We start from the raw sequence: 26,168 nt of genomic DNA on the forward strand, positions 1-26,168 counted from the left end.
CCGCCCCCTCGGAGCCGGAACTGCCCCCTTCCGGGTCCTTTTCCTCGCCTCCTTCGGCCCCCTGTGTGGCGTCACTTCCACCTTGCCCGGCCGCGCGCTGGAGTCCGGGTCTCGCGGACGCGCCGGTAGCGTCCCGCAGTCGGGAGCGCGCCCCGTGGATGACAACAAATTCGTCGCGCAGCGGCGGTGGAGGTGTCCGCCTCAGCCCCGGCCTCAGGCCTTTCCGTCTCCCCGCGTGATCTCTTGCATCCTCTCTCTGGGCCGACTAGGACCCCCTCGGAAGCCCCCGGACTTGGGGTGACGGGGACTCCTCCGCGCCTTGTCCCCGCCAGGCCTAGCGCGAGCGGCGCGGCACAGGTGATGGGGTCTCCCTGAGGGATTCCCGGCCCCGAGCGGGCATGGAGGGGCCTCCCCGGGCTTAGGCTTCGCCGCGGCCTGGGCTCGCCGGCCGGGACCTGAGACGCCGCTGCAGCCACAGCAGCGGCCTGGAGCCGGAGCCTGGACCCCCAGGCCGGAGCCGTCCGCAGCCCCCGCCGGCCCAGCTGCCAGCCCTCGTCATGCCTTGGCCGTTTTCGGAGTCCATCAAGAAGAGGGCCTGTCGGTACCTCCTGCAGAGGTACCTGGGCCACTTTCTGCAGGAGAAGCTGAGCCTGGAGCAGCTCAGTCTGGACCTGTACCAGGGCACCGGGTCCCTCGCCCAAGTTCCCTTGGACAAATGGGTAAGAGCTGCCGGCGGCCAGCCGGGAGGGACTCAGTCTTCTCTTTAGCGCGATTCGAACGAGTGTCATCCAAGATTGGTGACGTTCAGTCCCTCCCTGGGGATTGTTTGGCTCCAGGTGGGGCAGTACTCCGAGAAATGTGTTCAAGTGTCGTGTAATCTGTTTCTAGCAAGTTTGCTCTCCCAAATCACGTGTTCAGAAACTTAACACAGGTAATGGAGTCTACCCTGTGGGAATCAGCGGAGTCAGTGGTTTGGGCGGGGGTGGGTGTCTGTGAATCTGGCTGAAAGGGGTCCATGGAAGGAGGTGATCAGTGCTGCCCCTTTGGGGAAGGACGGGTCTCAGGGTTCTGTGCAAACAAGTCGTATTTCATGGGATGACACTCTGGAAAGATTACGGATGAGGAGGACCTTTGGGGATGTCAGAATGCCTAGGTATTCATTGATTTACTTGGGGTTGGTTACTTGCGCACCGCGGCCTCCGTACAGCGTTTGGCATCTGGAAGAAAGTTAGGCGAAGGCCTCCTCTGCCGGTTTGCCTGCTTTTGCTTGATACTGTGTAGAAGGCCAGTCGGTGAACGGTAGTGTGGCTCTAATAGTGATGCTTGGTTGTGCCTGTTTGCTTCACGTGACAGATCATAACAGCGGGTGTTGCAAAAGCGCTGAAGCCGCAGCGTTCAGACATTTAAAAACCTGTTTTCCGCTTGTCATCCAGAGGTTGTGAGTTGACTCGTCTTAACAGGTGCTTCATGTACAGTTGAACCTGCGTCTGTATGTTTTCAGTGCATAGTATTTTACTTCATGTGTATTCAGCCTTGAGTTTGGCAAGAATGGAGTGGCTCTCCCACTTCCCCCAACTCTTATTTGTTCCACTAGCGTTTGTGGCTTACAGTTTGTGTTGGTTGTACCATTCTAAAGTATTACTATTCTGAAAACATTCCAACACGGTTTACATTTAGGAAATCATCAATATAGGTAACTTTCCTGTGGTAGCTGGGCAAAACAAAAGGAAACATTTTTTTTTCTTGATTTAAGCTGTGTAAAAAGCTTGTGGGTTTTTTTTGTTTGTTTTTCTTTTATGTAAAAGTATTTTAACAGAGTAGTGACTTCTTTAGCCGTAGAAACCTGAAAAACTCAAATTATGCTGACACCTTACTATGACCCTTAAATTAATTTGTACTGGTGTAAATAAGCATGTAATTTTATCAGCAAGTGGATGACCTAAACTAGGGAGAGTACACAGGATAGTGGGAAAAGCCTTGGCTTGAGTAGCAGAAGGACCTAGTTCCAACCCAGGCTAGCCCATGCTGCCACAGTTAACCAAGTGACGTTGGACATAGTAATTCACCCGAGTTCAGTAAACATTAATGGAGTATCCACTCCGTGCCAGGCACTGTGTCAGGGTACTGCATTGCTGTAATTCTTACCAAAAGATAAGGATTCTGATGGGTATTTTAAAATTCATTGACCCATAAGTCTATCCTTTGGGTACAGTTATGAATAGACTGTCTTTAAGGAGGAGGGTTGGATATTTATTAACAGTCTTTTTTGGGTTGAAGGACTTGGCTGCATTATTCTTTTTTAATTATTTATTTATTGAAGTGTAGTTGATTTACAATGTTGTGCGTATGCATTATTCTTTTTTTTTTAATTTATTTATTTATTTTTGGCTGCGTTGGGTCTTTGTTGCTGAGCGCGGGCTTTCTCTAGTTGTGGCAAGCAGGGGCTACTCTTCGTTGTGGTGCGTGAGCTTTTCATTGCGGTGGTTTCTCTTGTTGCAGAGCATGGGCACGCAGACTCAGTAGTTGTGGCTTGCCGGCTCTAGGGCACAGGTTCAGTAGTTGTGGTGAACGGGCTTAGTTGCTCCGCGGCATGTGGGATCTTCCCGGACCAGGGCTCGAACCCGTGTCCCCTGCATTGGCAGGCGGATTCTTAACCACTGTGCCACCAGGGAAGCCCCTGCATTATTCTTTAATGACTTTTCACATTAACCCTATAAGGTGGGTATTATATCTATTTTACAGATGGAGTTAAATAATTTGCCTCAAGTCACACAGCTAGCAAGTGGTATAGTGAGAATTCAAGTCTCCCTCCTAAGCCTATTATTTCTTTATTAATCACATGGCTTCAAGCCAAGGAAAGAGCAGTTAATGTAACTGAGCATTTGTTTATTTCAGGCACTGTACTAGGCACTGTTATTTACGAGGTTTTATTTAATCTTCATAGGAAATCAGAGGTGGTAATATTTCAGTTTTACAGTTTGACTTCAGGATCATTGGAAAAGTAAATTATGGTTGGACTTAATCTGAAGGTTATATTTTGTTCTGCTTCTTGAAGGTGAGGGATATGCCCAGCCAAAATGATAATAATGTCAAATAAAGTATCCAGTAAACATTGGCTGTTGCTGGTTTCTTTATTTCATTATAGTGTGCTGTGTTTATGACTAAGATAAATCTTGGTGTGACGTTTAGGTACAACTATTTAAACTTCTGATTGCAAATTCAGTTACTTTTGACATTTGATTTGAAGGACTTTCATGACAGATAAAAAGATACCTCACAAAGATTCAGAGATCCAAACGGGAGAATCCTATTATTGACAACATTCCTAATGTTTCAGATCTCAGTCATCAATTATGCGCAGGATTGTGTTGAAATCGCCTGTGAGATTCCCTTCTTCCTTGATCTCAGTCAATTATTCTTGCTAATTGGGACATGTTGCATTTATATATATATGTATATATATATATACATATATATATATAGTTAACTTTAAAACTCCTTTCAAAAAACTGTTTTAAAGGGCTTCCCTGGTGGCGCAGTGGTTGGGAGTCCGCCTGCCGATGCAGCGGACGCGGCTTCGTGCCCCGGTCCGGTAGGATCCCCCATGCCGCGGAGCGGCTGGGCCTGTGAGCCATGGCCGCTGGGCCTGCGCATCTGGAGCCTGTGCTCCGCGGAGGGAGGGGCCACGACAGTGAGAGGCCCGCATACCGCAAAAAAAAAAAAAAAGTTTTAAGAAGACTTTAAATTTACTGAGTTAATTTTTCATGTTTTCAAACCTTTGTAACCTGTGTAGGTAACGACTTAAAAAAATAGTGTTTTTAATAGACATTTTTTCAGCAACAAGATCATGTAACAGTGGAAACATTTCCAAATATAATTTTTCAAAATGTCCTCTCCATAGTACAAAAATCCTTTGAAAAGCAGCTACTTTTCTCACTCATTAATAAAGTGGTATCTTTACTTTGAAAAGACAGATTAAGTGTGTTTTGTGTTTTGGATTATACCTGCTAGGTAGCATGTACTACTGATAGCCATTTGTCATCACATAAAAGGTAGGCATATTTAAAATTCTAATCTTTGTGAAGAAGAAAATTACTTATTATCTTTAAATTCAACTCCTAAATGTTTGGTCATAAGAAAACCCAGGAGATCAGAAAGTTACTGTCATTTTCTGTCCCTCACAAAGATTCAGTTTAAAAGTCTGTTTTTCTTATGTAGACTGTATTCTCAAGTGTCAGTGCACTGAAATGGACCATCCAGCCAAAGGTACCACCCTTCCCACTGTGGAACTGCTAGTCTTCTCTTTGTTCCAGTCTGATGTATGGCCTGAGTGAGAATGCAATGCCCATTTGTACATTAAGTATAGTACAACTTTTAAGTCTGTTTTATTTGAATTCTTACGCCTGGGCTTAAACTAATAAGGATGTATTCTTTTCCTAGTTAGTCTTACGGTATCAAAAAGAAGCGTATAACGTAATGTTAGCTTTTCTTCATCCCGCCAAGCACACCTTGAATTCCTAGTAGTGCTCATCATTGTACTAGGTAGGCACTGTGGAAGGCAAAGAACAATAATCAGCATTTACAGAGTGTTTACTTGGTACCAGGAACCATGTTGGTAGCTTTACACGTTATTTCGTTTACACTCACAATAACCTTAAACTGGTAGTATCGCTATTTTATGGATGAGGAAATTGTGATTCAGGTTAAAACCTTGTCCAAAGCCACCCAGCTAGTAAGTGACCGAGCTACTGTCTTTTAAAAGACTGTGTTTTAGAAGACTATTCTTCAAATATGTTTGCCCAGTTTTCTTTAAAAAATTTTTGAAACACTAACATATTCCTTGTACATTTTAAAATTGACTTTAAAATGTTTTCATTATAAGTTTAAATAGTTGTAAGGATAATGTAAATACTGATATAATAAAAATATAGTTTTTTTACCCAGTAAGATCTAAATACCTGCCATTATATATTTAAATATGCTTGAACAAGGTCACCATTAATAGTTGGAAATTTAACATTGTATGTTTTCCCATTGAACTCATATGTCCGTCCAACTTCCTCTGCAAGATTTTATCGTAATTTGTATATTTTATGCTTATATCTTTTATTGATCATGCTGTCATTTCTCTATAATAAAAACATGTAACTAAATTGAAATCGATCATACTAAAAATTTGTGTCACAATTCAACTTTCTTTTGCATTAAGCGAATATTTTCTAGTGTACCTTTTTTTTTTTTTTTTTTTTTTTTTTTGCGGTACGCGGGCCTCTCACTGCTGTGGCCTCTCCCGCTTTGGAGCGCAGGCTCAGCGGCCACGGCTCGTGGGCCCAGCCGCTCCGCGGCATGTGGGATCTTCCCGGACTGGGGCACGAGCCCGTGTCCCCTGCATTGGCAGGCGGACTCTCAACCACTGCGCCACCAGGGAAGCCCTAGTGTAACATTTTAATTCCCATAATGATTTCTTCACTATTGATTCTTTTTTTTTGAGTTTTTTAGTGGTTGGTCTAGGGCTTTTACCATATTGATCTTATCAGTATCTCCTTCACATAATCATTGGGTTTTAAGTGAATTTTTCCCCTGGATTGTTCTGTTATTACAATGTTAAGGGCAGTTGATCAAAACAATGTAAATATATTATATATTTGAATAACTAAACATAAAAACTTATTGGAAATATATTTATTGATGTTATGGGTATGTTTCCCCCTCTTCCCTGATTTGTTCATGTATCCATAGATGAATATACTTACAACTAGAATTTGATAGGGTTCAGCATAAATTTCACTCCAAATTTTTAAAATAGTTATAAGCTTGAGAAACACTGCTGTCCTAAATAAGTAGGTGAGAATTATAGGGATTTTGCAGTAGCAGTATCACTTAGTTCTTTGAATTTCTTTGAATGGCAATGCCAAAAATACGTATAAGGTGAGGAAAGACCAGAAAACTTATTGCTGGTCCTGCCTGAAGATTTTTATATCCTAGGCAGTGCGTAAGGGAGGGTTCAGGAAGGGAAAAAGATATGCCATTTTTGGCTCAGTGGAAGAAGGGAGACTGTACAAGGGAGTACGGGAAAGGAGACCCAACATGATGCCAGTGCTTTAAGTACCCTTCTCAGGAAGGTCCATTTTAGGAAAGAATGTATTTGGAGATTGGGGATCTGGAATTTTATACCTTAAAACCATCCATGCCCATATACTCTTTAGGAAGTCTGTAGGATCACACAAACACCATTGTGAAGAAAGTCTATTAAAATAGTAACTTCCAGTGACTTCCCTGGTGGTCCAGTGGTTAAGACTGTGTGCTTCCATTGCAGGGGGCACGGGTCCCTGGCTGGGGAAGTAAGATCCCGCATGCTGTGGTGCAGCAAAAAAAAAAAAAAAAAAAAAAAAATCAAAGTAGTAACCTCCAGTGATAGAACGTGAGCCAGTCTAGATCTCAGTGTTCAACGTTAGGTTTGTAGACAAAGAATTACAACACTACCCTTATGCAACATAGCATACAGGAAGCACATTACGTGTAGGCTGGCATTTAATAAATTTTTGTTATTTTAATTTAAAAAGTATATTGTCTGTCAAAAAAAACCCATTTAATGATTCTACTAACTGTATTTACATCCATCTGTCTTCCTTTTGTTGTAGTTAAAACTTCACTGAAATTGCTGTCAGTGGGATCACCTATACGCTAAATGTCACTAAATTCAGTGGACATTTAAAAATCTTTGACTTCTTGTTGGTTCTTGTTGCACTTGACCACTCTTTATGTTGTCTTTCCACAACTTTCTGGGGCAAGAGGCTCTTGATTTTCTTTCTACTTCTCTGTTTGCTTTTTTGTTGTTGTTGGTTACTTTGCAGGTTCCTCTTTCTTAACCTTTTTCTTAAATGTTGGTGTTTATCAGGATTCTGTCCTAAGCCTCTTGTCTTTTTACTCTGCATTAGTTCCCAAAGGCTGTCTCTGCTCACCCCTGTGGTTTCATTTACCCTCTGTGTTTATAAAGCCCTTCTGTATTATAAGCCTAGATGGCTCTCCTGAGCTCTGGACCTCCTAGACATCTCCACCTTGATGTCTGCTCAGATATTCTCTTTGGAACTGAATTCTTCATCTTCCCCTTCCCCTGTCTCAGTATATGGCACCCCTATCTAAGCCGTTGCCCAAGCCAGCACCCAGCGAGTCATTCTTCATTCCTTCTTGTCTTTACCCTTCAGGATGACAATTAATTCTACTTCCTAATATATTACAGAAATCCATCTTCCTCTAACTTGCCTCATTGTCACTATCCTTGCCAAACCAAACTTTAGTTTCTCTTACTTATAACATCCTTTCTGCTTGAGTTTTGCTTTCCTCCAGTGCATGCTGTACATGACAGCAGGAGTGGCTCACTAAAAGTTCTATCCTCATCATGGCACCCTTGCTTAAAATCTTTCACTGGCTTCACATTGCCCTTGAGATAAATTTCAGACTCTTTAACATTAATTACAAGGCTTTTTGGATCCCATTCACCCTTATCTATGTAGCCTTATCTCTGGCTCATCACCCTGGCATGCTCGTCACCCTGGCATGCTCATCACCCTGGCATGCTACAGGAAAGCCTAAAGCAGCTTTTTCCACACCTGCCCCCCACCCCGCCCAAAACTCTTGTATCTCAAATATGTGTGCTTGTACACTCTGACGTCTGCCTTCTTTGAATCCTTCTACATGCTACTGTCTCTCTCTGGACCACTGTGTCCAGTTAACTCCTCAGCCTTCTGGTCTCAGCTTTAAATAGCACTTCCTCAGGTGGCCTGCCTTGTATCTCTAGGCTAGGTTCTTTTACACGTTCAAACAGTACAGTGTATTTCCTCTGTCAGGCAACTTATCCCACTTTAGTTAAATGCGTCTTTCGTGGTAAGCTGTTTTGTCAGCTTAGGGAGGGCCGGGACTCATCCTTATCTTGGTCTCTGCTTTCTTTATCCTTGGTGCCTGACACATGCATGAGCATATTTACATCTCTGAATAAGCCAACAATTTTAAGTTCTTGTTCTTGTGATTTCAAAATGCACTTTTTTTTTGTCTTTAGTGTCTCAATGAGATCCTGGAGTCAGCAGATGCGCCTTTAGAAGTCACTGAAGGATTCATACAGTCCATTTCTCTGTCCGTTCCGTGGGGCTCCTTGCTGCAGGATAATTGTGCACTGGAAGTGAAAGGGTTAGAACTGGTCTTCCGACCTAGACCTCGCCTAGGTAGGTGTATATTATGTGTTTCTGTTTGTTTCTATTTTTAATTTTCAGAGATTGGGAAAGTAACCTGATTGCGTTAAATTCAGCATTAATTTTGCATTGTATTTGTGAGATTTTCAGTAGATAAAATATTAGGGCGTGGTCCATGTGGGGGGCGTGTGATTGTATCTTCAGAGTTATTTCTGTCTCTATTTACCTACAGGAACTTTAGTATATAATGATTGGTTTAATTGTTCGTTACCAATTATCTAAAGTGACTTATGCTTTTTTTTTACTTGAAGTATAGTTGATTTACAATGCACAGCATTGTACAGCAAAGTGATTGTTATACATATTTTTATGTTTATATGTATATATATTATTGTTCAAATTCTTTTCCATTATCAGTTATTACACAATACTGAATAAAAAGCGACTTATGTTTTAAAGATTCAAAGTATTGTGCCAGAAAGCAAGGAGGTGCTCCAAGATTGATGGAGAAAGGTTAAAAGGACACAGAATTGGGCTTGAAGGAGCTCCCATTGGCCAAATCTGGAAAACTTGGGCATCAAAAAGGATAATGAAAATAATGGATTATAACACACTAAATAAAAACAACCCCTAAGTCCATGTCAATACAAATAAGTATGTAAGGGGGGCAAGGAGAAGGGAAAGCTCTTCATTGCTACTACTTAGAAACATAAAAAAAATGGTGGAATATTCCCATGTTTTCAGCCACCATAGTAAAAATTAATGGTATCAAGATCATCAATGAACGCTGATACCGTTCGGTGAAGGGTTGTTGAAAAACTGGATAGATATTTAGACAGTATCAGAATATCTCCCACTGTTTACATATTATTTGCAGAGGGAAAAAGTTTCTTTTACCGTGCAGAAAATTGACAATCACCACCATAACTGAGTGATCAAGCTTAACCTCATCAATAATGGGTTAACCTGACATCATGTGTGTCCTGACTGAGGGACTGAGAAAGACGTGATCACTTATGTATTATTCCTGCTAAAAGTGCTTAATCTGAATCAAATCACGAGGAAGCAGTCAGACAAATCCAAAATAAGGGAAATTCTATAAACTAACTGGTTGGTACTGTTAAAAAAATGTCATGAAAGACAATGAAGGTAGAGGAACTGTTCAGATCAAAGGAGACTAAAGACACGAATAACTAATTGCAGTACATAATTCTCTTTCTCTCTCTTTCTTTCCTATGAAGGGTGTTATTGAGGCAGCTGGGGAAATTTGGGTATTGAATGTATGTATGATATTTTGTCAATGTTACGTTGCTTGGGTGTGTTAATGGTATTGAGCTTTTGCAGGAGACTGGTCCTGTTCTTAGGAGTTACATGCTGAAGTCATTAGGAGTGAGTGTTATGATGTCTGCAGTTTACCTTCAAATAGTTCAGTGAAAGTTTGAGAGTGTGTATGTAATCTTTTTTTTTTTTTTTCCTGGCTGCACTGGGTCTTTGTTGCGGTGTGTGGGCTCTTCGTTGCGGTGCGCGGGCTCTTCATTGCGGTGCGCGGACTTCTCTGGGTGTGGCATGCGGGTTCCAGAGCACGCGGGCTCAGTAGTTGCGGCGTATGGACTCTCTAGGTGTGGCACGTGGGCTTAGTTGCCCCGCAGCATATGGGATCTTAGTTCCCCGACCAGGGATTGAGCCCACGTCCCCTGCATTGGAAGGTGGATTCTTAACCACTGGACCACCAGGGAAGTCTCAGTGTGTGTGTAATCTTGATGAATCTAGGTGTAGGGTATGCAGGTGTTCACTGTACACCTCTTTCTTAGGACTGAAAATTTTCAGAAGAAAACTTTGGGAAGGAAAAGATTTAAAGTAGTAGCAAGTCATTGTTTACAAATATATGCGTGTGGTAGCTTTAGTTACACATATGATGTTTTCTGATTTATCAAACATGTGTACTGTGCTTCTTGCATGCCAGATACTGTTCTGGGTGGTTTACAAGTACTATCCTCACAGTAGCTCTTTGACATAGATACTTTTAATTATCTCCATTTTGCCAAATAGGAAATTGAAGCATAAATACTAGGTTTAATAACTTGTCCAAGGTTATAGCTAATTAAATGGAAAAGATGGGATCTGGATCTAGGCAGTCTAGTTCTGGAGCCCCTATTCTTAACCACTGTGCTATGTTGTGTCTTGGATTGTCTACTGCAAAGAGTGTGTGTTTATGTATAAGCTAGTAAAGTTATGATGGTGAATCATGTTAAATTATGAACTTAAATTCTTTCAGTGACAAGTGATGTTTGTAAAGATATATTTGAAGAATTATGATCCCAAGTGCTGCCTGAAACACCGTTTAAGTTATGCTTAGTAAAGTTTAGTATCTGTATTTTTAAAATTGGTAACCTATGCATGGAAATTCTTAATAATCTGGTATTTAATTAACAGGAATATTTTATATTTTAACCAAGCTGAGTAGATATAGTAATACTTTACTAAGGAAAGTCAAATATTTTACCCTTATTTTAAAAATATTTCATTAAAAGGACTTCTAATTTTAGAAGACAATAATTCTAGTAATCTCTGTCAGTTTGTTTTGAATAACATAAGGAAGTGTGGTGGAATTCTCTCATAAGGGAGGATCTGGAAAGGACTCTTCGCAGTTCGTGTGTTCCTTCTCCAAGGATGCTCTTCTGTTTTATCTGCATTTATAGTAACCTTCTAAAGCCTAGGTCAACTGCTATCTCTCCTTTCCTGTGAATTCCCTCAGCTAGAAGATTTAGCCTCTTCTCTTAGCTAGCATAATATTTTCTGTTGACACTCAGTAGTTGGCTATTAATTCTTCTTAATTTTATCTCATTTCTTCTACTATCTTGTAGTCTCTTTGAGGGCAGAATTAATAATTATTTTATTTTTCTTTCTTTTATAGCAGGGTCAGCTAACTATGGCCTGCACACCAAATCTGGTCTGTCATCTGTTTTTGTAAATAAATTTTTATTGGAACATCACCATATATACATATTCATTCATTCATTCTCTCTGGCTGCTTTTGTACTAGAGTGAGAGAGTTGAGTAGTTGTGATAGAGACCATATGGCCCACAAAGCCTAAAATATTTACTGTCTGATCCTTTGCAGGAATTTTGTTGACCCCTGCTCTACAGTATTTTGAACAATACCACTCATATAAAATATCCATTAAATACTTGAATGAATATGTGAATTAATATTTGTCAGATATATATCATGTAATGAGAACATGTGTCTCTGGACTTTGTGATTTTTTTTTTTCCTTCTCAGTTTTTATAAGGTGATGTTTAAATCTTAGGAGTAATTTCTAGACTATTGTATCCCTGGGTGACACCATGATGCTGAATATCTCTTGGAGGATTAAGAATTTATCTGTTTGAAATGTGTGATTTTAAGAAATGGCTTTGTTGTAACTGTGAGAAGTTATTTAGGATTAATCTATATTTTCTGCAGCAACTGGTTCTGAGCCTATGTATTGGTCAAGTTTCATGACCAGCAGTATGCAATTGGCAAAAGAATGTCTTAGCCAGAAACTAACAGATGAACAAGGAGAAGGATCCCAGCCTTTTGAAGGACTTGAAAAGTTTGCTGAAACCATTGAAACAGGTTTGGCATTATTGAGTATTTTCAAAAATTTTAGATTTTACTTAGTAGTAAGGCTTGTATAAGAAAAACTCATTTGAGTGATTTTAAAAGAATTGTTATTCTTACTTCAGAACTTTAGAATTGAGGTTATTTTAAAAATTGTACAGTAAATCCCCCACATACAAACCTTCAAGTTGCGAACTTTCAAAGATGTGAACCTGCGTTCACATGTCCAATCACGTAAGTTAGTTCACGTGTCTGGTGTACATTGTCACGTGTGTGCATCCTCTTCAAGTGGCTGTGCTTTTGTGTACTTTACTGCACAGTACTATATAGAGTACAGGAATACAGTATCTTTATTTCAAGCCCAGGATGTCTGGAAGCAAGCATAAAAACAGCAGTGATGTAGCTGCTGGTACTACTACCAGCCCCTGTGTGCCAGCTGTTGTGCTGGACTACTGTACTTTTCAAGGTACTGTACTGTAAGATTAAAAATGTTTTCTTTATTTTTTGTGTTTGTTTTTTTATGTATTATTTGTGTGAAAAGTGTTAGAAACCTATTACAGTACAGTACTATATGGCCGATTGTGTTAGTTGGGTACCTAGGCTAACTTTGTTGGACTTAGGAAAAAATTGGACTCGCTCTCGGAATGGAATTCGTTCATATGTAGGGGACTTACTGTATTCAATTAAATTTCATGTTCTTTTTTACCCTAGTTTCTCCTCTGTTTATTTTATTATGCTTGCATAATGAAGGGATTAGAATTCAACAGATAGTGTTAGTCATTGCCCAGGTTGAGATGTAACATGGGTAAGTGCTCAGCAAGGCAAAATATCTATTACAAAGCTCAAGATTTGGGGATTTTTTAAAGGAAAGAAATTCAACTTTTATTTTGTAAGTTCTTTTTAAACTAATTTAGTATTTATTCCTTTCATTAGAAGTTTTTATTTAGTATACACATGGTCTCATGTTGACGGTTACCTGTTTACTCTAGTACTAAGAAGAGTAAAAGTCACTTTTATAGACACTGTCTTGAGAATTGAACATGTGCCAGAAAATTCCAAAACTGGAACTGCACTTGAAATTCGAATAGAAAGGTAAGACTTCTTATATCTGAAAGCAAATTACCCTGTTCTTTTCTTTGTAAATAATAAAATCTGACTCTCATTAGATTTCAGGATGCTTTTGGAGTTTAGAGGTGCTTGTATTAAGTTAATATATTACATTATTTCTGAGTAAAGTGCTTTTCTCCAAGTTGTGGTCTAATCCCATTATTGAAAACTGAAAGTACCAGTTGGGGTATAATTGTGTATAATATAATGCTCTGAATATTTGATTTCACAAAGCAGGTAATTCTCTTTTAGTTAATATCAAATTGAAATAATGACTATTTGAGTGGTACTAAATTTAAGGTACTCCTGTTGGAGAGTTTCAGTTTTTCCATATGAACAATGTACTATTTAGATGTGTCTCATTAATGTGATAGGCTTTTTTGCTTTGCTTTATTTGGTCTATGTGCTGCTTTAGGCTAAGACTGTTGTTTTCTTTGAAGATTCTGTGAGGGTATTTTAAGGTCAATATGTACAATAGTGATTTACTTAACAAGATGTAAACACATCACTTTTCGTTTTCTGTGTTTGCCCACTTGGAGCACCTATAAATAGCTCTAAAACAGGGATTGATTTACATACCCACTACTGAGTGTTGTTTTGAGGTAGTAACTCTTCACCTGTGTCTTAATGCCACATGAGCTGCCAGCAGAGATAAGCAGAAAGAAGTAGGTACACCGAGCACCAAAGATACTTTGTATGTGGATCTGTTGGGGGCCTTTATTGAGTTCTGGTTTCTGTCTTTCACAAAACATAGCTATTAGTGAAACAGTTACTGTTAACAGATCTTTGAAATTAGGTTGCATTACCTTAAAATGGTATATTTAAAAAACTTCTAAAATCTCATGCATTTAGCACCACAATATTTTACTTAAGCTGAAGATGAGTCATAAGGACTCATAGAATAGTTACAGGAATTCAAGAAATGTCATGTCAGGGGCTTCTCTGGTGGCGCAGTGGTTGAGAGTCCGCCTGCCGATGCAGGGGACACGGGTTCGTGCCCCGGTCCGGGAAGATCCCACGTGCCGCGGAGCGGCTGGGCCCGCGAGCCATGGCCGCTGAGCCTGCGCGTCCGGAGCCCGTGCCCCGCAACGGGAGAGGCCACAACAGTGAGAGGCCCGCGTACCGCGAAAAAAAAAAAAAAGAAATGTCATGTCAGACTTGTGACTTGGAGCCAAATGCTGTCACTGTTAACCAAGAGATGTTTGTGAGGGAGACAGGAGTTATTTTCCTTGAAACTAACTTTAGGAAGTTATTAATTTTTCCCCCCAAATTTAGGAGCCTCAAAACATTACCTTGTTGGGCTTAATGTCTCTTCATGAAAATATTTACTGTAGTAAAGCATGGTAATGCTGACCCACCTTTTAGATATTCTAAGAAGAGCTAACACTTGAAAAATTCCTAACCAAGAGATGTTTGTGAGGGAGACAGGAGTTGTTTTCCTTGAAACTAACTTTAGGAAGTTATTAATTTTTCCCCCCAAATTTAGGAGCCTCAAAACATTACCTTGTTGGGCTTAATGTCTCTTCATGAAAATATTTACTGTAGTAAAGCATGGTAATGCTGACCCACCTTTTAGATATTCTAAGAAGAGCTAACACTTGAAAAATTCCTTTAACTTCAACAGCGATGTGCATTTCTTATAATTGCAAGTAGGTTTTCCTAGGAGTTTTATGCAAATGCTCTTTTTGTCTTTAACTTTCAGAACCATGTACTGTGATGAAACTGCTGACGAGTCCTCAGGTATTAATGTACATCAACCCACAGCTTTTGCTCACAAGTTACTTCAGCTCTCTGGAGTGTCTCTCTTCTGGGATGAGTTTTCTGCATCAGCAAAATCTTCCCCAGTTTGTTCAACTGCACCAGCGGTAAGGAAAACAAAACAAAAAATCAAAAAACCAAGATCATAGATTTTTGAAAGGTTTACATGAGGGTTTTTAAAATTTCCTAGGATATGTAATATGTACTAATAGGTTTCTGTCTGATGTGAGAGTTAACACAAATATTCAGTAATGGGGGCATATATTTTGGAGATTTAAGAATACTCACATTTATAATTAATGCCATTTCTGCCAGTTTGCTATGTATTACTTAGATAAACACTGGATTCTGTGTCTTAGAGGGAAATGATATATTAACATCTAATACCCTTTTTACAGTAAAGACATAAAATCAAGTAATGTTCACATTTACCTTACATGCTGAATGTATTACTGAAAATGTATCTTACAAGTCATATCTTAAAGAAGTTTTATAATTAAGGAACTCTTTGTTAATCCCTTCTAAGATTGGAGAGTCCTTTTATAAATTAGTCACTCAATGATTTTTCTTTTACTTTATTTCACAAATCTTATTTTCTTAATTATAGAATGTCTATTAAATTTTCTTATTATGGAACTTGAACAGAGACTTGCTTTATTCATAAAGTCCTTTTCCATGATTTGCCTTTATTAAGGTACTGTGCTGTTTCATGGTAGCTCTACAATACTGGTGTATCCATTGTCACATCATACAGTTTTCATGTCAAATACTTTATTCTTCTTAAACTGACAATTGTATTTTGCATTTCAGTTTCTTTACATTAAGGTATTTTAAAGAATTGCTTTTTTTCTTATTGCCTTACTGTAGGAAGCTGAGCCAAAGCTGTCCCCTAGCTGGAGTCCCAGAATTGTTTATGAGCCACACCCACAACTAACTAGGAGTTTGCCAGAGGCAGCACCCTCTGACCCGGTGCAGATTGGAGGGCTAGTCGGTAGTTTGGGGTTGAGTCTCACATTGAAACAGAATGAGGTACTTCCTGGAGCTAAGGTAAGTATTTGTTCTATTTTCTGTAGATAAAAACAGAGGAAAGCCACAGGCATCCTTTACTCTATGCGGGGACCCACTGATTGGTTGCTGTAAATTACCCTGTGATGAGGGGGCCACGGCCTTGGAGTCAGCGTTTTTACTCTCAGCTGGTGCTTCTGTCTTTAGGTGACAGAGTTCGGGTGAAGACGGGCTTTCTGCCCATCTGCTGCAGCTCAGGATTTGAAGCTGTCTCCTATGCTTACTTTCCTCCACTTTCAGAAACATTCATTAGTTCAGATAACTGGGACTATCTTAAAGAATCTCTATCGTCATCAAATGATAAAGTTAAAGGAAGGAGAGATTGGGAAAGCAAGTTGACTGAAGGGGATGTTTAATCACATGTATGTAAAGCTATCCACCTATGTGTATGTTGAATGGAATGTCCATTTTTATAATACTTATGAAAAGAGATTGATTTTTTCCATGATGTCTCATAGCTTTTTGAAGACAGTGTAAAGACAACTGTACTCATTTCTTAGGGAACAATATTGAACAGTCTGGAGAATCAGGAAACTTGCATGTATTTAGTCAGTTAACAATGTGTCTGTCAGGTATTATTTTCAGACTCTGAAAACTAATCTTCCATATAATCTGTGTAAAATGTAGTTTGAGAAGATATCAGGGTTTATTTATTTGTATATTCACTTATCTAACTAGCTCTAGACATTTGAGTGACTACTGTATGCCAGACCCCATACAAGTTCTTGGGACAGATGCAGAGATGAACGGAATGCAATCTTTGTCTTAATAAAAGATAAAATAAGGGCATAGACATGGCTGTGGGAATGTGGAAGAGGGAGCCACTGAGTACATGTGAACATACATAGAAAGGTTTTAAGTTCAGCATATAATCAAAAAGAGATCTTCCCACTGTCCCCAGCCTTAACTCGTTGTTGATTTATGGCCTGGGATGTCAGCAGTCAGTAAGGAGGCCCCATGAAACCAGCACTCCGCGGGTCAGCTTAGCTTAAAATCCTGGCTCTGGATCTGTTAGATGGCCTTGCGCAAATCACTTAATCTTTGTGAACTGTTTTCTCATCTGTAAGACAGGAACAGTACTAAGAATTAGAGGAAATAAAAGCATCTAACACAGTGCCCCAGTACGCAAAAAAAAGTTGGTAATAATGATTATTATTATTATTGGAGAATGTATTATTTTATTAGTTAGATCATGGAAATTTCTCAAAGTCACTATGTAATTTATTTTATTTTTTGTTCTTACAATCAGAAGAAATTTGTTTTTCGCCTGGGAAAGATGCCATTTCCCAAATATAAGTATTTTCTTAATTGAATTATTTTTAAATTGTATAATGGCATAAAGATAATAGGAGTCCGTGTTAACATTAGAAATAAGAGGAGGTGAATGAAAAGTAAGGCGAGCATATTCAACTTTCCAGAATGTGATGTAGAGAACAGGGTAATTGCTTTTGTCAGAGTATACTCCAAAAGAATCAGGGTGAGAGTGGGATCGGGCTTTTATTTCTAGAAGGAAAAATGGACAGGGAGTTGGAAAAGAGAAGGGAATTCCACATGAGCCCCCTCTTTCTGCTGTGGCTCCATGCCCAGTGGAGAGTGGGCTTTGTGGAGCACAGAGGGCATTCACAGGGACACACTGTTGATAGAGAAGGTCCTTGCATGTTCTACAAAGGAGTGTGATCTGTGGGCAAACTTATGAAAGCCAACTTTATTTGCTCTTGGCTTGAATCAAGCTTTAAAGATTATGATTTGGGTCTTTTGAAATCATGATGGGAATGATTACTCTGTTACTGCTATAGATATTCTTTCTTGGAGACTGTATCTTAAGGCCTCCTCAAATACCTTAAATACTCAGAAAACTCAGAGAGACACAAAGTATGACATTGGACTTGCCAACATGGAATTTCTGAGGAGGATTTTCCCTCTTAAAACAACAGTTGTTGGCCTTATATCTTTTCATTTAGGTTGTGTGGATTAGTAGAGAGAACCTTAGGTAAAGGAATCCAAGGCTAAATGATCAGTATTCCTCTTAGTGCATTAAAATGTACTGGGATTTGTCATGATGAGTTTATAAAGAGTATTCATCCTGAGTAGTTTTCTTTCTTTTTTTTTTCAAGTTGGATATTGATGGACAGATAGACTCTATACATCTATTCCTGTCGCCAAGGCAGGTGCACTTGCTTTTGGATATGTTAGCAGCTATTGCTGGACCAGGCAAGTATAACTCTGTTATTATTTCTAATTCTTTAAACCTTTTTAGCTAAAATGTATAGCATACAAATAGGGAATTGTATTACCATATAGGAAATGTGTGAACTTAAAGCTGTATTGTAGGGACTTCCCTGGTGGCACAGTGGTTAAGAGTCCGCCTGCCAATGCAGGGGACACAGGTTCGATCCCTGGTCTGGGAAGATCCCACAAGCACGGAGCAACTAAGCCTGTGCACCGCAACTACTGAGCCTGCGTGCTGCAACTACTGAAGCCCACGCACTCTAGGGCCTGCATGCTGAAACTACTGAGCCCGTGTGCTGCAACTATTGAAGCCCACATGCCTGGAGCCCGTGCTCCGCAAGAAAAGAAGCCACTGCAATGAGAAGCCCACGCACGGCAATGAAGAGTAGCCCCTGCTCGCTGCAACTAGAGAAAGCCCGTGCCTGGCTTTCTTTCAACGAAGACCCAATGCAGCCAAAAAAGAAAAAAAAGCTGTATTGTATTGTGAATAAGAATCCTCAATAGTTAAATTTGATTGGATCTTTCAAATTGTATTATCCTGGCACAAATTGGAGTTAAAATTCTTTGTATCATATACATAACATTTTCAGAACTGACTGGCTTACTTCCTTGGTTGGGGGTAGTACTTCATACAACTGAGAAGGTGTAATTCTTAAACACATTCAATAGCACGCACTTAAAATTTTTAATGACTTATCTATCAGAGATCAGATCTTCTGATTCCTAGCTAGCTGCTTAGAGCTATTGCTTAGATCTCCAGTTAATATTAAATAGTGCTGGTTTTGCACTGACTGTGGTACTGAGTTGCCATTGATATTGGATAAGTGGGTTGGGAGAGAAATGATTAATTAACTCCAAATTTAATTACTGTTTTGCTTTACTTTTGTATACTTGTAGAAAATTCAAGCAAAATCGGGTTAGCTAATAAAGACAGAAAAAATCGACCCATGCAGCAAGAAGATGAATATCGAATTCAGATGGAATTAAACCGGTATTATTTGAGGAAAGATTCCCTCTCTGCGGGTGTATCCTCAGAGCAAAGCTTTTATGAGACAGAAACAGCTCGTACACCTTCTAGCCGGGGTAAGCAACTCAAAAAATTGACTTCAGAATCATACATTATCATCATAGAGCAAGGTAAACTTAATTTTGGCTGCTGTAAAATGGAGTTTAGTAATGAAAAAACTGAAGATCCAAGGTTTAAATTTATAAGTTGATCTACCACAGCCTTACAGTGATGCACTGGCACACATGTGCTGCAGTATCCCTTTTGATTGTATAGTTTTGTTTTGTAAATCATGATTTATTCTAAGGAAAGTCAATTAAAAATGTGGATTTACACAGAAGATAAATTGGGGGTAGTTATTCATTTTGTCAAATTCTTATGTGCTCACATAATGATTTACAGTAGTTTTCTTTACATAGAAACCTTTGTCCATTAATCTTTCTATCAGTTAAATGTAAATATAATCTTTACCCAGTTTACTTTGCATTTCAGAATGTGTAAGCACTAATACCACGAATAATAAGAATCAATTTAAGTATGGAATGTTGAACTAAATAAAAAATTCAAGTCTACTCAAGAAATTTTGGCCATAAGAAACTTCATTTGCATGAGGGTAAAACAGTCTCTAGAAAGAAGTAAAACATAAATAGAATTCTAAATAAAATATTCAACTCTTTTTTTTTTTAAGAAATAGCTGTATCCATATGAAACCAGAGATTGCAAGATATTTATACTATTTAAAAATCTGGATTATTTTAAAATCATATGACAGTTAATGACATTACATTATACCATGTAATGCAGCTTATCATATATTTTTTTAAAAAGTTCACCAGTGGGCTAGCTTAACCTTTTGTTAATCTATATTCAGTTGAGTTTTTACTATGACATTAATATCTTGGTTCCAAAGAAATTACCCCATTTGAAGTAACATAAAATTTAGGACATCACTAGATCTCAGATAACCTGAGGGAAGAATATGATATTAATATATATGAACTTATTTAAAGATGTGAATTGGAATTATAATAAAACTGACAAAGTTTAATTCTGTCTAGAAGAAGAAGTTTTCTTCTCCATGGCTGATATGGACATGTCTCATAGTCTCTCTTCTCTTCCACCCCTTGGGGAACCCCCAAATATGGACCTTGAGTTATCATTAACTAGTACATATACAAACACACCAGCAGGATCTCCGTTAAGTACTACTGTGGTAAAGTATTAATTAATTTTTGTTCTGTTCTTGAAAAGTTGCTTCTAAAATTTTGCACTTTATTCATGTGCTTTAAAAAAATTATTTTATAGCTTCAGCCAACTTGGGGAGATTTCCTTGATCATCATAAAGAACAGCCAGTAAGAGGGTCAGCATTACCATCCAGCCTAGTTCACCCAGCATCTTTACAGAAGACTGGTAAGTAAAAAAAAGACATTTGTTGATAGTTTCCCCCGGAATTTTTAAAAACTTAAAAATTAAAAAAAATTGTTTTTAAAAAATGCCATTCTATTCTTTTTCATAAAATTTTCTTTGGTCTGGCTATTTAACAAAATTTAGAAACAAAATGAAGCATTGTTGAACAATTCACTGTGAAGTGTTTCAGAATAGGTGCCTATTTATTGTATTCTTTGTGTATTTAAATACTTAAATATTTTTAGTAAAAAGTACACCAGAAGTTTCATATTATTATTACAGTTTAGGGGTCTCAATCAACTATCTGATTTTTGTTTCACGTTTACACTTTCCTTGAAAGAGAACCTCAAGTTTCTTTTCTGCAAAATTTGATTGAAATAGACACAGGCTTAAAGGAAAATTTGAAGAGCAGCTTTTGGTTAATCTCTGACTTTTTCCAATACAGTTTTATTAATGCAAAAGTTTTGTTCATATGTTTCCTATTGTAACAATTTTTTTTTTGTACTTCAAGTATCAAGGATCCTGGATATAAAATGCAGAAAGATTAGTTTATTTTACTCGTTTACTATCACTCAAAATGTGTGATCACATGTTTTTTGAGACTAAAACCTCAGGTTTAATTTTAAAATTAACACACGAGTAAATGTTTTATAATTAACACATGAGTAAATGTTTTATAATGTTTTACTATTTTGATATAATGGATTGTTTTAAGTATTAACTTTTTTATGAATATAATTTTAACACATGTATTTCAGCTCTCCCCTCTAGATCTGTTTCAGTGGATGAATCCAGGCCTGAATTTATTTTTAGACTAGCTGTGGCAACTTTTTCAATCTCTGTGCTTCACATCGATCCTTTATCTCCACCTGAAACATCATTGAACCTTAATCCATTGACACCTATGGCGATAGCTTTCTTTACTTGTATAGAAAAGATTGATCCAGCAAGATTTTCAACAGAAGATTTTAAGTCTTTCCGAGCGGTATTTGCAGAAGCTTGCTCACATGATCACCTTAGGTAAACTCTTATATTTATTAATGATCCTTGAAAAAGAACCAAATGTGGACTTTTCATTTATCTACAATACCTACCTATCTCCATTTGTTTTTCCAATTCACATTTTAAATATTTGTAAATGAGTGGAGTGAGTGTGGTTTTCTTGCAGTGCTGCAAAGATGTTTACCATAGAATCTCTCATTCAGGTTATTTGGCGTGTGAAGCATTCAGATATAAGATCTATATAATTTGGGGTTGTCTAAATTATCTTTTCTTTAGTTCCCTGCCCTGCTCTTGTCAAGTTTCTTTGCCCACATTTTGCCTTCATTCCCCACTGACACCATTATGATCATAAAAATAGTTCTTACTGTCACAGGTTTAGTAGAGATGGCAGTGGTGGTGAGCGTAGAATGGGCTAATGCAAAGGAACTTGAAAGTGATTCATACGCTGCTGGCCATGGGGTGGGAAATGATACCAAGGCTCATCCTGAGCTTGGACGCTACATTTTCAACTTCTGCTTAAAAAAAAACAAAAAACAAAGCTGTTCAAATAGCCACTGTTCTTTTTATGGGTTGAGTCCTAATAGATGAGGAGATAATTAAGTTTATAAGTACATATAATATTGTTAATGTGCAAATACTATTCATTTTAACATGAGAGTGACCTATAAATTGTCCATTCATATGTTATTTTATGTAATGGCTTAGGCACATGTATTACTATTTTTAGAGAACGCTTTGGGCTTTCATTTTAACTTTAACTTTTTTGAAGTATTAAAATTAATATACAAAGTAGTTTTTATATCTAGCAACAGAAACTCTGCAGGTTAGGACCATAATATTTATAATAAAGCTGCAAAAACATTTTTTCTTCATATTTTTGATAAGGTTTCAAATATCTGCCAGTAGGAAATATAATAAATGCAACAAAAACTAGAGGTAGACCTTCATTTGAGTTCCACTGACTAAAGTTTTAAAAATGTTGCATGATCCTTCTAGATAAGTTTAAGAAACTATGTACATATATTTTACAGATTTGAAAGATTTTATCCACTGAAGCATAAATTTTTTTTTTTTTTGCGGTACGCGGGGCTCTCACTGTTGTGGCCTCTCCCGTTACGGAGCACAGGCTCCGGACACACAGGCCCAGCGGCCATGGATCACGGGCCCAGCCGCTCCGCGGCATGTAGGATCCTCCCGGACCGCGGCACGAACCCGTGTCTCCTGCATTGGCAGGCGGACTCTCAACCACTGCGCCACCAGGGAAGCCCTGAAGTGTAAATTTTAAAATGTAGAAGAGGGAAGGGCAGTGTTGGGAAATATATCCTGGGTGATTTCTTATCAGCAGATCTGATTTCTTTATCTTATGTCAGGGAATGGGGAATTTGAAGCAGTCTTTCTGGTTAATATCCTTAAGAATATTAGTTATTACTAACAATTTGAACTTGTCAGAACAGGTAGGTATTAACAGTTGTGTACTATTCTTTGACACATTGTTTAATCTAGAAATATATGGATACTCTTAAATGATGCATTTTTTTATAACAGATTTATAGGTACTGGCATCAAAGTATCCTATGAACAAAGACAAAGATCAGCTTCTAGATATTTCAGTACTGATATGTCCATAGGGCAAATGGAACTTTTGGAATGCCTGTTTCCGACTGATTTTCATTCTGTTCCTCCTCACTATACAGAGGTAAATGCTGATACTGTTCTTTTAGGATTAGTCTTTAAATGTCTTGCTTGTTAAGAATTGTGTGAACAGCAATGATTTTCTTTAAAAAGGCATAGGAAGTTGTATAGGAAGAAGTTTTTTGTGGCGTTTGCATTTATATTTTGTTGAAACAGAGTAAAAAAAAATTTATTTATTTGGTTGCAGCAGGTTTTAGTTGTGGCAGGCGGGCTCCTTATTTGCGGCTCCAGGGCTCCTTAGTTGTGGCACATGGGTTCCTTAGTTGCGACAGGCGGGCTCCTTAGTTGTGGCATGTGAACTCTTAGTTGCAGCATGCATGTGGGATCTAGTTCCCTGACCAGGGATGGAACCTGGGCCCCCTGCATTGGGAGTACAGAGTCTTACCCACTGCGCCACCAGTGAAGTCCTGAAACAGATTTTTAAGTGTGGCCTTTAAGGCCATTATAAGAGTGTGTTACATTTTTAGAGTTGACTTGTTTTAGAGTCAGGTTATGGGACAAATGACTTAATTTCACTCATTTTCCAAGCACTCTTAATTTCAGAAGAATTCTATTATTCAACAAATAGTTACTGAATGCCTACTATGTGCTAAGCACTGTTCAAGATAAGTGAAACGTCTTGTGCCCGTTTATCGTTAATCTGATTTTTTCCTATCCTAAAAGCATGTCCTAGAGAAACTTTTAGAAGCTATCAAAATGACATTTTTATTGCTGTTACTTTGCCCTTGTGACTTATTTTATTTTCAAAGCGCTTTATTTGAATCCTCACATACATTTTGCAGATGTGATACTAAGTATTTCAGAAGTTAACTAATTTGTCTAAAAGTCACGTTGCTAGTAAGTGACAAAACTAAAGCTTAAACCAGCCTTCCTGACTTCAAAAAGCTCTTTCCACTATTATATTAGTTCCTCTGTTAATTCATGTGATTAATTATAGCTTAATATTGTACATTTCATTTATCTTCATCTTTGTTTTTAAGCTTTTAATGTTCCATTCCAAAGAACAAACTGATTCTCACCCCCCTGTGTGTCTTCAGCTTCATTATAAGCATTCTGAGAATAAAGGACCCCAGGTAAGAGATCTTTTTGTGTGATTAGCACCTGTAAATTTTCATTTGATGTATATTTTATCACAATCACAAGGTTTTAATTTAATTTTATAGAATTGTTAGTGATCATATTAATGCTTTCTTTTTCTTTTTTTTTTTTCTTTTTAGGGTAGTCAGGCAAGACTTAGTTCTGTTCCTCAGAAGGCAGAATTACAAGTTAAGTTAAATCCAGTGTTTTGCGAGCTGGATATCAGTATTGTGGACAGGTTGAATTCTTTGCTTCAACCACAGAAGCTCACTACAGTAGAGATGATGGCATCACACATGTATACTTCATATAATAAGCATATTAGTCTGGTAAGTATTTAAAAAGTTGCAAATACACATCGTGATCATAGCTAGCTAATAGGCTTATTGGATGATTTCTGAGCTGAAGTATTCTTACTAAGTTAAATAGCATATGTTATTAAAACGGCATCATTTGTAATAATGAAAAAAGGAGGTATCTTTAATGTCTACATAGTAGACTAGCTAAATAAGTTGTGCTAATGTACTGAGTACAATTTTATGCTGCCACTTTAAATGATGGCTATAAAGAGGGTACAGCAACATGAAGAAGGCTCATGAAGAAGTGTGAAGTGAAAATGTAGAATATATTATTCCACATAAACTTTTATTACAACTGTGTAAATAAAATTGTATAGAAAAAGACTGGATGGAAATATACCATTTGGTAGCATTGATTATGTAAGAGTAGTAAAATTAGATTTCCTTTTCTGTGTTTATCTGAATTTTATAAACTGACTATAATATCTTGATAAAACTTTATTCACACATATAATGAACTAGTTGAATCTCCTGTAAAATGCAGCCCATATAATATAGAATATACTCTTGAAATTGGGAACATAATTTATCATATTGTGTTATGGCGCATCACATTGTATCACTTTTACTTAGATCTGGTACCTGGAGTCTTTTCTAAGCTAATCAAGGAAGTCAGGTTTGTAAGGTATCTGTTAGGAATTTTAGGATTAGGCACAGACAGAGACAACTTTGTCTAAAAAGAAAAGGGAAAAGATATTTTTCTACATATTTGCCTCTCCCTTAATTAGTGGTGAGTATTCACATTAAATCAAGATTCTTTCATTTTTATTGTCAACAATTGCTATATTAAGTTCTGTGGGGCAAGTGTTTATATTTGCTGTTAGCCATAGATGTACTGGGATGATGATTTTATCTCTTGAGCAGTTTTTGCTGAGAGTGGGGGTTAGTATTAGAAAGTCAAATAAGGGAGAGAAAAAACAGGATCCAAGTCTTAGCATAAAAATGGAACTTTCTAATCTAGGTGGTTAGAGACTGATCCGCGAAATTGAGGATTGTTATCACCTACACTGTACGCTGGACTAAAGCTTCATAAGTTTTAATTCATTTTAGAGAAAAAATAGAAATAGACTTTTATCTGAAGGGCATGTTCTTTGACCCTTTTATTATAATGTGGCTTTAAGTAACTGGTGCATACGTGTTTTGGTTTCTAAGAGTCATTTGATGGCATCATACCCTTGGGTTGGATGGGAGCTCAGAGTGAGCCAATTAGGGGGGAACTCAGAGTGAGTCATTTAGGGAATATTTATTTAGAACCTGTGATGTGCCAGGCCTGGGCTTAGTCCTGGAAATACAAAGATGAGTCAGGGATGGGCCTTTGCATTTGGCATAATACATGGGATTTCACACTGAAGTCTTTCAGTAGCATGTTGGTGGATAAATCCTTCAAATTGAATGCTGGGTACTATAGTGATTTTTAACCATATTGAGATTGTTGATAAGCTAATTTACGCATTATTCTTTATAGTCTGTAGTAAGATGCATATACATGTATAGCACCTGTGTCTTCACTTTGGTTCAGTTTTTAATTAATTTTTTTATGTGATGATTTAACTTTTGCCAGTAGTTTTGACTTTTGTCAGTAGCTGTTGCATTACAAAATTTCATTACACTAAATTAATATGATAGTAGTTAATATGAATTGTGTGTTAATACATTATCCTGAATGAGGAAATAG

The 26,168-nt window shown here is 38.0% G+C and overlaps 1 protein-coding gene across 5 annotated transcripts in view; it reads left to right on the forward strand.

Annotated features, from left to right (window-relative positions):
• The first annotated feature begins 80 nt into the window (after positions 1-80).
• Positions 81-26,168, forward strand: part of ATG2B (autophagy related 2B) — a 78,662-nt gene continuing 52,574 nt past the window's right edge. For 4 of the 5 annotated variants that reach the window (XR_013827345.1, XM_079915017.1, XM_079915019.1 and 1 more), the window contains exons 1-14: positions 81-719; positions 8,057-8,219; positions 11,653-11,805; positions 12,780-12,882; positions 14,600-14,762; positions 15,523-15,702; positions 17,835-17,931; positions 18,847-19,032; positions 20,014-20,168; positions 20,261-20,366; positions 21,122-21,383; positions 22,911-23,061; positions 24,038-24,130; positions 24,275-24,463. Coding sequence is in view for 4 of the 5 variants with exons in the window: in XM_079915017.1 (XP_079771143.1) it covers positions 558-719; positions 8,057-8,219; positions 11,653-11,805; positions 12,780-12,882; positions 14,600-14,762; positions 15,523-15,702; positions 17,835-17,931; positions 18,847-19,032; positions 20,014-20,168; positions 20,261-20,366; positions 21,122-21,383; positions 22,911-23,061; positions 24,038-24,130; positions 24,275-24,463 (2,163 nt within the window). In the remaining variant the exon portion in view is untranslated. The remainder of the gene's footprint in view (positions 720-8,056; positions 8,220-11,652; positions 11,806-12,779; positions 12,883-14,599; positions 14,763-15,522; positions 15,703-17,834; positions 17,932-18,846; positions 19,033-20,013; positions 20,169-20,260; positions 20,367-21,121; positions 21,384-22,910; positions 23,062-24,037; positions 24,131-24,274; positions 24,464-26,168) is intronic. The other variant, XM_079915018.1, reaches the window with a different exon arrangement.

The sequence above is a fragment of the Stenella coeruleoalba genome, assembly GCF_951394435.1.
Source record: "Stenella coeruleoalba genome assembly, chromosome: 2".
Lineage (NCBI taxonomy): Eukaryota > Metazoa > Chordata > Mammalia > Artiodactyla > Delphinidae > Stenella > Stenella coeruleoalba.